We start from the raw sequence: 13,008 nt of genomic DNA, 5'->3' as shown, positions 1-13,008 counted from the left end.
GTTTGGGATTTTTGCTGCAATATTTTCCCCTCCCGTCTCTCTTTCCTTCTGGCCTATTTTTGTCTTTTGCAGGGGCTCAGGAGTTTTCCTGAAACAGCTTTTCCGAAGGAGGCTACTCTCAGATGGACGGTCGGTGGGAATGTCTTCGCTTCCCCCCGCCATCGCTCCTCCCACACGCCCAGCTCTGCTGCTGCTCCGAGCTGGAGTCTCTTTTTGGAGCGTGCAGAGGAAGAAAGTATCCACGGTGCATGAGAAGAGTAAAAATAGTCCCTTCCAGCCTGCCGGAGCCCTGCTTCTCCGGCAGGGAGGTATGGCCAAGTGGGTTAGTTAGGACCTACTTAAACCCCCCGGCGCGCGGTGGAGGCCTTTCTTCTTGTGACCCCGTTCGAAGATGCTGCCTCTGTGCGAGGAAGAGGAGGCTGGAGAGCCAGGCACCGCTCAGGATTAACACGGCGGGCTGCTGCGAAGGCCCTTGGGCCAAGTCCCGTCTCCCTCCCCGCAGACCCGTGCGCCAGCAGCATCAGCTCCAGGCAGGCGAGGGGAGGAGGAGCAGCCCTTGCTGCCGCAGGCAGCCTTGAATTATTGATGGGGGCCCCAGGGCTCAGCCCGGCGGAGGGGGGAAGGAGCCTGGCAGGGCATGAAGGGTTTGCTCTGCTCCTCGCCCTGCCTGCCCGGCGCTGGCGGAGAGCAGCGTGTGCTTACCGATGTTGGGGTGCTTCAGGAGACGGCAGATCCGAGCTTCTCGCTCCAGCTTCTGGTGATCTGAAAGAAGCAACGTCCCCAAATTAGTGTGTGTGATGAAGGAACAAACTGCCTTCAATTCTCCCTGGCATTAGAGCGGGCTCTCGCAAGAGCTGCCAGCATAGGAAACCTTAGTGGGGACGTGCACTTGGCAAGGAGCAAACCTGACTTGTGGCTGAAGGACAGGTCTGGGGAAGTGCTCTGCATCTGGACCACCTGATATCCCTTCTGGGAGGCCCAAAATGGACACGGCCTGGCCAAGTTCCTCAGCACAGCTCTGGGCTGTGCTGGCCTTCAAACAGCCCCTCGCCCTCCTGTTCCCGCCTCCCCTCTCTCTGCTGAACAAGTCCTGGTCACCTCCGTAACTACCTCCGAGGTGCCTGGACTATCACTGCCAGTCGAGCGTGCTTGGCTTTCCATTATGCAGCCAAGCACAGATGATCAGCAAGGACATTTCTGGCCCCAAATGGGTACAGTTGAACAGCAGAAGACAGAGCCAAGCAGTGGGAAACATCAGGCAGAAACGGAGCTACCAGCTCTGCTCCGCATCTCCCAGCCTTTTCACATCCCCTCTTTGTTCTCCCTGCACGGGATGTCTTTTCTCTCCTCGCCGAGCTGCCCGCTCTCTCCCACCCCACCTCCTGCCTCCCCCGGCATCTCCTAGCAGCAGCACCAGCCCCACGAGGCTCCAAGGTACGTGGGCTGGGGCCAGGAGCATTTTCCCCTCCCCAGCTGCAAGATCAGTTTCCGTATGACTTGAAGATCGATGGTGGCATCCTCGCGCAGCCCCGGCAGGGCTGCACCATCAGGCGCTTAACAAGCTCTGGCAGACCATTTACTGCTGTGCTGGTGAGCACAGTGCCGGGCTCTGCCTTGCTCCCTCACGGCGTCTTCCTCTTTGCACCTCCGACACATGCCGCAGGCTGGGTCTCCCCTCGCTGCGCCCCCCGGTCCCTCCGTGATGAGCTGGGGCGGTGGCAGAGCAGGTCCCGTCCCCAGGGCGTGTGGCTCTCCCCCCACGTGCCCGGCAAGGGGACTTCGCTGGGGAATTCCCTGCGTTAGAGACAGGCCAGGACACACAAGCATGATGCCTGTCTCCAGCCTGGGCAGAGCTGGTCCCTCTCCCTGGTTTGCAGCAGGCTCGAGGGCAATGGGAAAGCCTCCCTGCTGGGGGAGTCCAGAATGAATTTTCAAATCGTTTTGTTTCTTTTTGCCTCCCTCCGTATTTTGCTTAGACATTAAACAGCCTTCCTACATGGAGGTGCCTTCTCACCGCGGTTTTGTCTGAACGCGCTTCATGATAGCAGGAACCCGGCAGCCGGGAGAAGCAAGGATATAATTAGGGCTGCTCGTCTCTCGGCATTATCATCGCTGCCTTGCCTAGTTCACACCCCGGAGTCTCGCTCCGTGTCTAACCGAATCTGCGTATCTCCGACTGCTGAGACGTGAAGGTTACACAGATGCTTTGCTGCCGGGGCCGGACCCTTCCCCAGGGCGCAATTCCCTCGCGTTCATCCAGCCTGCTTTCAAAGCATCCGGATGTTTGGGATCTTTGCCCTTTCCACAGCCCTCAAACTTCTCCCTGGCTGGAGATTTTTTTAGCTGGCTGCCGAAACGTTCCCTCCCGCGATCCCCTCCTTTCCCTATGTTAGCTAATTCCTCTCTGTCCTTCTTGGCTTGGGAGACTTTGCAGCTCCAGCAAACAGACGTGGGCTGGTGCAAATGGAGCTAACGCAGGGCTCAGCGCAGGCTTATCGCCCCCAGGCTCATTTCTCGGCAGCACTGTGCAGCCTGCGCAGGGAATAGCGAGCCCGAGGCTGGGTCATGGGCAGCCGTCCCGGGGAGGGGACAGCAGGAGCCTCCCTGTGACACTGTCCTCGTGGCCTTGCTTTGCAAAGTGACAGGCGGCTATGGGGGTAAGACCGTCAAAGCAGGCACTCAGGATCCCTTTTGCTCCAGCTGGCAGGTGCAATGAGTGTCAGTGCTCAGCCTCCATGGCCTCCAACACCCTGGGGTGCCTCCCCAGCACCCCTGCTTGCCCCAGTCCAGCGTGGGTGCATGAGGAACCATGTGCTGCGTCCGTGCCCACAGCCCCATGGCAAAGCCCCCACCGGTGCTCCTGGGGTCCGGCTTTGCCTTCGTGCAGAGCGGTAGCTAGCCAGATGCCATCCCAACACGCTCCTGGGGAGCATGGGGTGAGTGACTGCTCCCTGCTCTCTGCCTCAGTTTCCCCATCTGCAGAACAGAGGTCGAGGCTAAAGGGCCCACGGAGAAGCCAGGTTATTTGGAAATGCTCCTTTGCTCCCCTCGAGGAGTTTGGCCTGGCAGCTGGAGATCCCTGGAGAGGGAGGTGAACTCAGTCTGCTGGCCGCTTTCTGCTCTTGGGCAAGGGCCAGGTCCTGGCATCGCCCGAGCGTCCCTTCCTGAGTGAGATGTCCCCCAGCTCCCCTTCAAAGCAAACAAGTCCACAAGTCCTGCATGGGGCTGTTCCCCGGGGCAAACGGCGCTGCTGAAAATGCTCCCTGGTTTGACCTGCTCGACTGCCGAGACCCTCTGCGAAGAGGAAGGAGGCAGCGGCTGTCTGGGCAGCGGGGCCAGCGCCGTGCTGGTGCGAGAGAAACCTCCCATGCCGGTGTGTGTCTCCGTGCACGTGAGCCCGGAGCACTGGGCGCCTCGGCCCCGAGTGACTCCAGCTCTCGGCACACCAGGCGCGGCAGCACCTGGCGGGGAAGCACCGCAGTGGGAGCGCAGCGATGCTTTCCACCCGGTGCCGCAGGCTCAGCTGCGAAACGCACGGGCTGCGACACGGTGGTGTTGCCTGCAATCAGCCACCCGCTACCCAGGGAGCGAAGGCAGCGCTTGTCTCCAGCGACTCTGCTCTTTTCCAGGCTGCCGGCGTGGGTCCCGCTCCGGCAGACGTTCCCGCGTGCGGCTGCGAGCCGGCGGCAGAGCCCAGGGCTTGGCCCCCAGCGTCTGCGCTTTCCCCAGAGCATCGCACGCTGCCAGCAGCGGGCTGCTGGCTCTGCCTCACCACAACCCCTGCAAGCACATGCACGACCGTGCAAGTCTCCAGGACGTGCCTTGCTGAGGGCTTTGCCTGCCCGAAAGCTGCCCAGCAATTTCAGACCCTCTCCGGGTGCCGCAGCCATCCCATTTCTCTCCTGCCTGCTCCAACGCCGCTGCTCGCCCTGCGCCTGCTGAGCCTGCCGGTGCCTCGGGGCTGGCGCGTGCATTGCAGCATCCCCTGCCCTGGCACAGCTTCCCCTCTGCTGTGTGCGGGGTCACGGGGGGGCTTGCCATCTCCCAACGTCCGTGCCAAGCCAGGTGCCTGTACGGCCTTGGTGAGGTCTCCTGGGTCCTGAGAAGCCCCAGGAGCTGCAGGAGCTCTGGAGCATCCTCTGGCCCCTGCAGCACATCTGCCCCGCGGTGAAGCACAGCTGTGGGGAGCGAGCTACAGCCTCATCCCCTCTCCTCCCCCCTCGAAACCCACCAGGTCAGCCACAGCCTGGACCCAAAACCTGCTTCTCTTCCAAAAGCTCTGGTTTCTCTCCTGCTGGTTTCCTATGTTGGCAGCCAGGAGGAGCTTTGTAGAGCCTCTGCCTGGGGGAGTTTGCAGCTCCCCTCCCACGCTCACATCCCTGCACACCGTCCTGCCCTGTCCTTTGCGTGTGACATGGCAGGGGACACGTGCACCTGCCCAGGGCCCGTCATGCCCCTTTGGGCATTGCTCCTGGCCTGAGGAAGGGCCGTTCTCGCCCCCTTGCACTGGCAAAATGGGGGGATTTGGACCACTACCAAAGGAGGCCAGCGACTGCAGCCAGCAGAGCAGGTAAAATAACCCCGGAGAGGTGTCTCCAGGTGACGGCAGAGCAAGGAGCCAGGCATCTGCAGCCGCTGCTGCAGGGCCGGCGCAAACCCGAGAGGAGGAAGAGGATGGAGAGAGGCAAAATGCAGAAACGGGTGAGGAAAAGGAGGAGGAAGGAAGAGGAACGCGGCTCAATCTGCTCTGTCAGGAAGCCCTGCAAACAGGGAGGCGTTTTCTGCCCGCTCCGCTGCCAGCTCTGCTTTGCAGGGAGAAGCCAAGCGTTCAGCCTCTGCCGGAGAGCCTGGCCATCTGCTCGTGGCCAGGCCCGGTGCTGGGGGCTGCTTTCCGGGGGATGCTGAGGGAGAGGTGGGGGGGAGGCAGGTGGAGGGGTCTGAAGGCAGGGATTCACCCTCCGAAGGATGGCTGCAAAGCTGGGCTCTGCGGGGAGGGCGGCTGGCCGTACTCAGTTGACGCCCGTCGTGCAACGCCCCTGCCCAGGGCGGCAGCTCCAGCCCCGGGAGCCGGTGGGCTGGGAAGAGGGGGATGATCCATATAGACTGAGAGGAGCAGGGGCCCGGTGCCGGCGGGGGCTCAGCTGTGGGGCTCGGGGTCAGGCCTGCGCTGCTTTGCCAGCACTGCGGCGGGTAGGCTGCACAACGCCGGTTTAATTTGAGGTCAGAGAGGAGTTTGTCGCAGTTTTCTGGGTTTTATTTTTACCTCCAGAGAGATGAGCAGTGGCGTCAGGGAGAGGAACAGAGGGAGGGAGTTAATTAAACCCTCCTGGCAGGGCACCCGCTCCCGGCACCCGCCCCAGTCTCCCTGTTGTGCCCGAGGCTGGGACGCGGCAGATGCTCTCTGGTACCCTCTGTCCGCGCCAGCACAGACAGGCAGGAGAAACTCTTGTGGGTGATGTTCGGGGTGGAGGGGTCCCTGCCTCGGGGCAAGGCTTGCACGAACCTTTCCTTGGCAGCCATTCGCTCAGCCTTGCCCCAGGGAGCAGCTTCCCCGGGATGGGGGGAGCGGCAGGCCCTGCCATCGCCCCAGGCACTTTCTCCCCCTCTCAGGAGAGCATCCCTGCCACGCTTGCCTCTGTCCCCCTGCACCGACCCTGCTTGGCAGAGGGTTTTGCAGGCTGAGTATGAACAGTGCCGCAGAGCCCGATCCTGCTCTGCCCACAGTGGGCACGGGATAAAATGCAGCACGGCTCCCGCCCAGACACAGCCCCGGTGCTCGAGCTGCTTCGGCTCCAAGGCCTGGACAGTCTGAAAAAGTGGTGCTGCAGCTTCCCCTCCCCGCGCGGCTCCCCAGGCCGCGTCCCAGCAGAGACACGCGGGAGGAAAGTGTGAGGGGCCCCAGCACGGAGCAGGATCATGGAGCCCCGGCAGGAGAAATAAAGCCTGGGAGAAGTGAGGGTCTGTCCATGCCCAGCAGCCTCAGTGAGTCTGCTGAAGCTGGACACTAATATTTAACAGTTGAATATTCAGTAATGCACCCGGGAGCACACCTGAGCCGTGCAGGGCGTCAGCACAGCTTGCTTCAGGGCACCAGCGGTTGTCACCTGCTGTCACCCTCTGCCTGACCGAATCCGCTGGCGGGTGCTCTGGAGGGCACAGCTGGGGCCGGCAGCCGCAGCCGGGAGGGAAGAGCGGGTGGAAAAGCAACAGGTCGTATTGCAGCCAGGGACCATGGTGGGGGGCAGCCTTGGCCGTGACACGGCATGCCGCGCAGTGGGGGGCTCTCAGGGACACCCTCATCCTTACGGCTGAGGAGAAACAGGTCCTACACGTGTCCGGGCACGCCTGGGTCTGGGAGACCCTGGCAGCTCCCGGCATAGCCGGTTGCAGGTGCCTCTGAGGAGGAGGAGATGGTGAGGAAGAACAGGCTCCTCTCCCATTGCTGGAGCCCTGCGTCCCCAGGAGACCTGGGGGTCTTTGTAGGGGCTCCAGAAAAGGGTTAAGGCTCAAGACCTTCGAGATACTCAGGCATTTGGCTCCCATGCGTTAAGGAGCTCAATGCCGAGATTTGCCAGGAGCCAGCAACCGCAGTGGAAACGGGGTGGGCTAAGGGGGTTTCCTGCAGCTCATCAAACACCCCCCGCCTGGCTGCACATCAAAGGCGTCATCTCAGCGCCCTGCCGAGGACACGCGCTCCCGCTCTGGAAGCCCTGCTCGCTGCTCCCCTCCCCTCCCAGGAGCCCCGGCCCCGTGGCGTCCCCCAGCAATGCCCCCACCTACCTCGGGCAGACAGCTTCTTGGTGTTGATGATTTTGGCTGCATACTCTTGTCCTGCCAACACCTTCACGCATCTCCGGACGATGGAGAAAGCGCCCCTGGGGAGACAAGAAAGCACAGGGAGGAGTGAAGGGCTCGGCGCAGGCAAGGAACCAGCGAGAGCCCCACGGCACTGCCAGGGCGACGGAGGCACCGTGAGCAAGAGGAGGTGGATGGGCTCAGACGGGGGTTTGGGGGCTCTGAGGGTGGAGAAAAGGCAGTGGGAGCTCAGGTGGCTTCCTAGGAGCGCTCTGCTCAGGGGGATGTGGGGTGACGCGGGCACGGGTCGGACCTGGGGATAAACGTAGCGTTTCCCTCTCTTCTCCGTGCTTGCGTGGCATGTTCATACCTTGTCTCCTCTCGCTACATCCTCTGCCTCATCGATCATCTAAGAGAAACAGCAGTGATTTAGCAGGACTATTGGCTCCTGGGGAGCAGCAGGAATGGACACCGCTGTCACACAGCGCCCAGGTGCTTCACTTCTGTGTCAGTGTGTCTTTACCTGCTTTAGACCTTGCAGCCACAGCAGGAATTTGCAGAAGCATGTGCAAGCAGCAGCTGCGAGGGCTGGTGACGGGCGCATGGATCCCCCACCCCAGCTGCAACCCCCTCACTCCGGTGGGGACAATGGCCCCTGAGGGCACCCCGCGAGATGCTGGGCGCACAGGCGGGCGCGTGGCTCTGCTGAGCCCTGCCAGCTCGTGACACTGAAAACGCCGCCGGGCGCTGAGCGCAGGAGCCCGTGCCGGGGGCTGAGGCTGCACCCGCGCACGCACACGCTCGCTCCAGCCCCGCTGAGCACAACCTTTGTACCTGGCTCCCTTCCCTGCCAAACCCATCAAATCGCTGGAATAATCGCTATCAAAAGCAATTCCACCTCCTGCCCCACCTCCCCCAGCTCCCCCGCCGCCGCGCTCCCGATAAATGGCAAGGAATAAATGGCCACGGTTGGCGAGCGCTCCGGCAAGCAACGGGGAATAATTGATTGTACCGGTGGGGGTGGGTGGAGACGGGCAATTTGGGCTTGAACGCGATGGTTGGCAGAAGAGGCGAGCGGCGGGGTGCGGAGGCACGGGGCCGCGCGCGCTGGCGCCTGGCAGAGAGGGCTGCCCACGCATCCCGCACTGCCGCCGCCAGCACGGCGTGCGGCACGTGCCGAGCAGCAGCGCGGCGGCGAGCCGGGCAGGGGGACGCGGTGGGCAGCTGCATCCTGCGGGAGCCTGCAGCAAATCTTGGCCGCTGGAAGAGCCAAACTATTAATATCTCTGTAGCCTGGGGGGAGGGGGGTTAAGTGGAAAGGGGGGAGAAGAAATGCTTCATTTCAGCTCTGTTGCAGCATGGGGAGACTTGAGTCGTTGCTGGCCCCCGAGCTCCGCAGGTGCCTGGCTCTGCACTGCCCTCCGGGCTCTGCATCCCGCTGATGCTCGCCCTGGCTTGTGCTCCCAAACAGCGCCCGTGCAGGCTGCCAGCTCTGGGAAAGAGCCCCCGGGCAAGCGATGGCCGCGGCAGGGCCCGCTGCGGGGATTGCACCCTGAGCAGGATATTTGAGCCAGACTTGGGACCGGTCTTTCCTTTTTTTTCTTACAATCTTCGTGCTCTTGCAGCCGCGGGGAAAAGCCTACAGCTTGGAGCGCTGTGAGGCAGGAGGGCCCGGGGAGCGCGCTGTGCCCCGGCTCGGGTGCCTCCGGCTCCGCATTTCTGGCCCCACGGCAGGATGTGTGACCTGGCCCCGTGCTCCCAGCAGCGGGACTGATGCTGCATCCCGGCGCTCTCCTTAGCCCCGTCCTGAGCCTCCGGCCGGGTCCTTCAGGGCGCCCCGTCCCACGGCCTTGGCCCGGGACCCCGTGGCCCCCCCGAGCGGGCACGCTGACACGGGGATGCTCTGCTTTTCCCTTGTTCGCACCTTCCTTGCCAGCATCAGGCTGTGCTGCTGCCTCCCTCCCTCTCTTCAACACCTCCTCCTCCTCCTCCGAGGCATTTTATCTCCTTTCTAGAGAGGAGAGTGTGGGTTGGGGATTTTTTTTTGTTCTTTTTTCTTTTCTTCTTCTTTTTAATGAAAGCCCTCTCCTGCAGCTCTGGGAGCGCAGGGGCTGATCCTGCCGCTAGGCACGGTAATTGTCTGCAGCCTCTCAACCTGCCGCGGGGGCGGATTCAGCGGTGCCGCGGGAGCCGCACTATCTGTTGGTCCTACCCCGGCCGCCGTGGGCAGGATGCTCTGCCGCCACGTACATCTCCTGTGCTGCCGCAGCTGGATGCGGTCCCCGTGCCGGGGGGGGGGGGGCCGGGGAGCGCTGAGTGTCCCCCGTCCCTGCAAACCTCTGTCCCCGCCTCTGCCCCTCCGTCCCGCCACGATGGTGAGGATGGTGAGAACCAAGCCAAGAAGACGGCGGAAGGAGCATGGGTTTGGCCTGCTGCCCTGGCTGCTGGGGTGGGAGATCCCCCGGGAAAGAGGGAGACCTCTGGAAGGGTGGAGGGGACCTTCCTGCTCCCCTTGGGGTGTGAATGGGGCACCACGAACCAACCTCAACCCCAGGGTCATGCCTCCAGGAGGTCCCAGCCTGGCCTTGCACCGCCGGCCACGCTTCCTCGCCCAGCGACACCTGCCGCGATTTTCCCCCCGATTTGGCCCAATCTTCCCCACTGCCCTGTGCTCCAGGAGCCCTGCAGGGACCAGCTCATCGGAGGGGCGAGCGAAGCGTCTGGGAGCAATGTTGTTTCCCGCTGCTGAACTCAGGGCAATGGGCCGGCATGGCAGGAGGAGCACGCTCTCCTGCAAGAGGTACAACGCTTCATCCGGATTTCCCGGTCTGAGCCCACAAAGCAGGAATTTCCCCCCTGGGAAACCGCTGATTTTGCGGAAGCTACATGATGCTTTGGAAACCATCCTGGTGGAAAATTCCCCACCAGCTCCAACGTGCATTGACTTGTGAGCCCAGAACAGCCCCCTGGGGCCTCTAACTTCCTTGGGAGCATGTCTCAGTGCTACAGTGGCATCTGCATCTTCCCAGCTAAGGCAGGAGTCGGTAGGATGCTCTGAGCTTGAGCAGCTCCCCTCAGCACCGGGAATGAGCAGCTCTGCCGCTGCACCGCCGCGCTCTAATTGAATCAGGCCCCAGCAGGAGGGAGAGGGTAGATCTGCCTGTCGGCAGGGACAGATGCTCCTGGGAGGCTGGCGAGGGCTTGCGTCTCTCCCTAGCTCACAGTGCCTGGCGGAAGGGTTGGGATGAGCCGTGCAAATCCCAGCTTTCCCCGGTGCCTGCCTGCTTTGCGCGTTTATTCGTATACTTGGAGAAATGCATCTCTCGACATGGTCCATCACGGTGGTGCCAGCTGGTGCCGTGGGAGCTCCTCGGGCTCCACGCTGGGCGCCTGCCTAGCAAAGCGGTTGTACCCTCAACATCTCCAGCAGCTCTCTCGGCCCTTCCCCATTGCACCTTCGCTGACAGCTCCTCGTCTGAGGCCCCTCACACTACTTCTGCCCAGCCAGGTCCCAGCAACTTCCCCCCGTGCCGCCAAGTGGTACCCGAGTGCCTGCAGCCGCCGTCTCCGCTGCCCACCCCGTGACATGCCCACAGCACCTCGGAGCTCGCCGGAGCGGCAAAACCTCTGGAAAAAGCAGGTCGCAAAGCCCGGCTTGCCGCCAGCTCCCCAGAGGGTGCTCGTCTGCCCGCCCACAGCGTCAGCACGGCCCCACCATCCTGTGGAGACCTGGCCACTGACTCACTGCTCTGCTCCGGCACCTCGCCCCAGCAGTGATGCAGCCGCCGAGCTGGGCAAAAAGCCCCCTGCACTGGGGCACTGCCCGGCCGACCTGGCTCCGAGGGCACAGAGAGGCGCATTTGCCCGTCCTGGGACCAGGGGTCCATGGGCTTCCAGGGAGCTGCACTTGTTTGTAGCAGCAACCTGGTCCCCCCATCCAGATGGGAGGTGATAACCGCGTTTAGCCTGGTGCAAAGTCCTCTCTGATTTTCTCCTCTTGATTTCTCCATCTTTGTCCTCTCCCTTCTCTCGGTTTGCACGCCCACACACGCGCGCGGGCACCGATTTAGGCACAGGCTCACCCGGCGCTGTGCAATGCGGGGATGCAAGGCTGGAGCAAGTTTCCATGCCTACAGATGGACATAGCTGCACACTCGAAGCGGATGCGCCCTGGCAGCCAGTAGATACACCCACCGGGTCAGAGACAAAGCCGCAGCATGCGAGGCTCTCGCGGAGCCCATCCGAGGGGATCGCAGCCGCGCACCCCGGATTTACATGCCCGTTTGAAGAAGAGGTGCAGAAACCAAAACACAGACACATGCCTGCTCACTTGTGCGCCCGGTCACACAGACGCACCGATGAGCACCGGCACACAGAGCATCCCCCCACCTGCACGGTGACCTGAACCGCTGCTCCACCCCGGGGCGCTCAGCACCCTGCAGGATCAGCCCGCCGGGCGGCTGTGCGCTGGCACATTTCTCTGTGCACACCCGCACCGTGCACAGCCAGATCGGCAGAGACCCGCGCGTGCAGGCACCGCGCACGCCCCGCCAAGCGGCCGCGGCCAGCCGACCCGTGCCGGCAGGAACGCTGCCGTGGGGCTGGCTGCTCGACCGCCCACCCCTGCGGAGCTGCTCTTGGAGGGGACAGGGATGGGAAGGGACGGGGGGCAGACGGCTTCACCCCAGAGCCGCCTGGTTTCTCCGGGAGCTGCCGAGCAGGTTGGGGCTCCCGTGGGACCCAGGGAACCTGGCGCAGAGGATTTCCCGAAAGAAGCGCAGGGGCACCAGCGGCTTCAGCTCGTCTCCCCGCTGTCCCGTCCCTCCGGGCGGCTGCAGGAGTTGCCGAAGGCCCCGGAGGAGTGCCTTTCCCATGAGAGGGGTTCCGTCCCCGCAGCCCCCAGCCCGGACCGCTCGCAATGCCACGGCACGGCCCATCGCCGAGCTCCCCTGGCGAAGGGATGGAGCCCGGCGTCCTTCCTCCCCGCTGCTGCTCCCGAGGCTCTTCCCACCCGGGCCAAGCCAGGGCACGTCCGAGCCCTGTCTCCAACTTACTTGCCCAGTTCTTCGAAGAGCTGGTATTCCTCGGTGAAGCGATTGCAGGTGATGGTGGCCATGCCGCGGGGCTGGGAGCGCTCCCTCCCCGGCGCCGAGTTCGCTGCAAGTGCCTCTCCTCTCGCTCCCTCCCGCTCCGTGTGCTCCCGGGGCTCTCTCCTCGCCGAGGTAAATAAGGGAATATGTTTGATTGACAAGCCCGGAGATAATGATGAGGGCAATTTGTCTTCTCAGCCTCGCAAGCCTTCGTCAGCATCGCCGTCCCCATGGCGACCACCTCTGCCAGAAACGCCCTGTTTCTGTTGCCGGGGCAACTGCTTCCCAAAACGCCGGGCTCCGCCGCGCCACGGGGACCAGGCCCCGCCGGGCCGGGGGTCGCCGGCTGGCTGCCGGGGGGCAAAGCCGAAAACATAAACATTAAAAGCAAACTGAAGAACGCGGCGGCAGAAGAAGAATTGGGGCAAAAGAAGAAGAAGAAGAAAAAAAAACAGGTTTCCATGGAAACCGTGGTTTCCATGTTGCAGGAGGGGATGGACAGGCTGCCGTCGCCCTGGCAACCGCTTTGCGCCCCCGGTGCTGTGTGGTCCCCGGCTCCGGCGGGGTCTCCTGGGTGTCGGCTCCCAAAGCGCCCCACACCCTGCCCCATCGCCGCGCCGGCCTCCAGGGACCCTGGTGGGGGGAGAAAAAAACCAAAGCGTTTGGGGCTTTTATTTCCCTGTGGTGTCCAGCCAGGAGTGGAGAGCTGGGGGGTTTCGGGGGAGGAAGGTCTGCCCTTTAATTTTAAAGCCTCGCAGTGGGTGCTTTCTCGGCTGCGGCGCTGGAGGAGGCTTTGGCAGGGTGGGGACCGGGGCACGGCAGCCCGAGCGCCTTTCTTGAGTGTCTGAATTAAGAATAAAGCCTTTAAAAGCTGTGCGGTGCAGCCCTCCCCGCCACCCCTCCCTCAGCCGCTCAGATTTCAGCCCCCGGTTGCCTCCTACGGTAGGGTCACAAATGGAGCCAAAAAGGCGCCAACTCGCCGAGAAAGGCAAGTCAAGCCCCTGGGGGTCTAGTGCAAAAAAACCAAACGAGAACGTTAAAAAAGAGGAGTAAGGCGTGAGATCTGAGGCCTTGGGGGAGAGGTTGCCGCTGGGGCCAGCCTGGGGCTCTGCGCCACCGCGGC

At 63.0% G+C, this 13,008-nt stretch overlaps 1 protein-coding gene across 4 annotated transcripts in view; it reads right to left on the bottom strand.

The window, feature by feature from the left end:
• CAMK2A (calcium/calmodulin dependent protein kinase II alpha) overlaps positions 1 to 12,053 on the bottom strand; it is a 40,856-nt gene extending 28,803 nt beyond the window's left edge. The window contains exons 1-3 of one of the 4 annotated variants that reach the window (XM_026122669.2): positions 11,850 to 12,053; positions 6,781 to 6,875; positions 703 to 762 (exon numbers count right to left, since the gene is read on the bottom strand). In XM_026122669.2, the coding sequence (XP_025978454.1) occupies positions 703 to 762; positions 6,781 to 6,875; positions 11,850 to 11,911 (217 nt within the window). In that variant the 5' untranslated portion in view covers positions 11,912 to 12,053. The remainder of the gene's footprint in view (positions 1 to 702; positions 763 to 6,780; positions 6,876 to 11,849) is intronic. The other 3 variants (XM_026122668.2, XM_026122671.2, XM_026122670.2) reach the window with 3 other exon arrangements.
• Between the last annotated feature and the right edge of the window lie 955 nt (positions 12,054 to 13,008).

This window comes from Dromaius novaehollandiae, chromosome 15 (assembly GCF_036370855.1).
Source record: "Dromaius novaehollandiae isolate bDroNov1 chromosome 15, bDroNov1.hap1, whole genome shotgun sequence".
Lineage (NCBI taxonomy): Eukaryota > Metazoa > Chordata > Aves > Casuariiformes > Dromaiidae > Dromaius > Dromaius novaehollandiae.
This window is presented reverse-complemented; position numbering and strand designations above follow the sequence as displayed.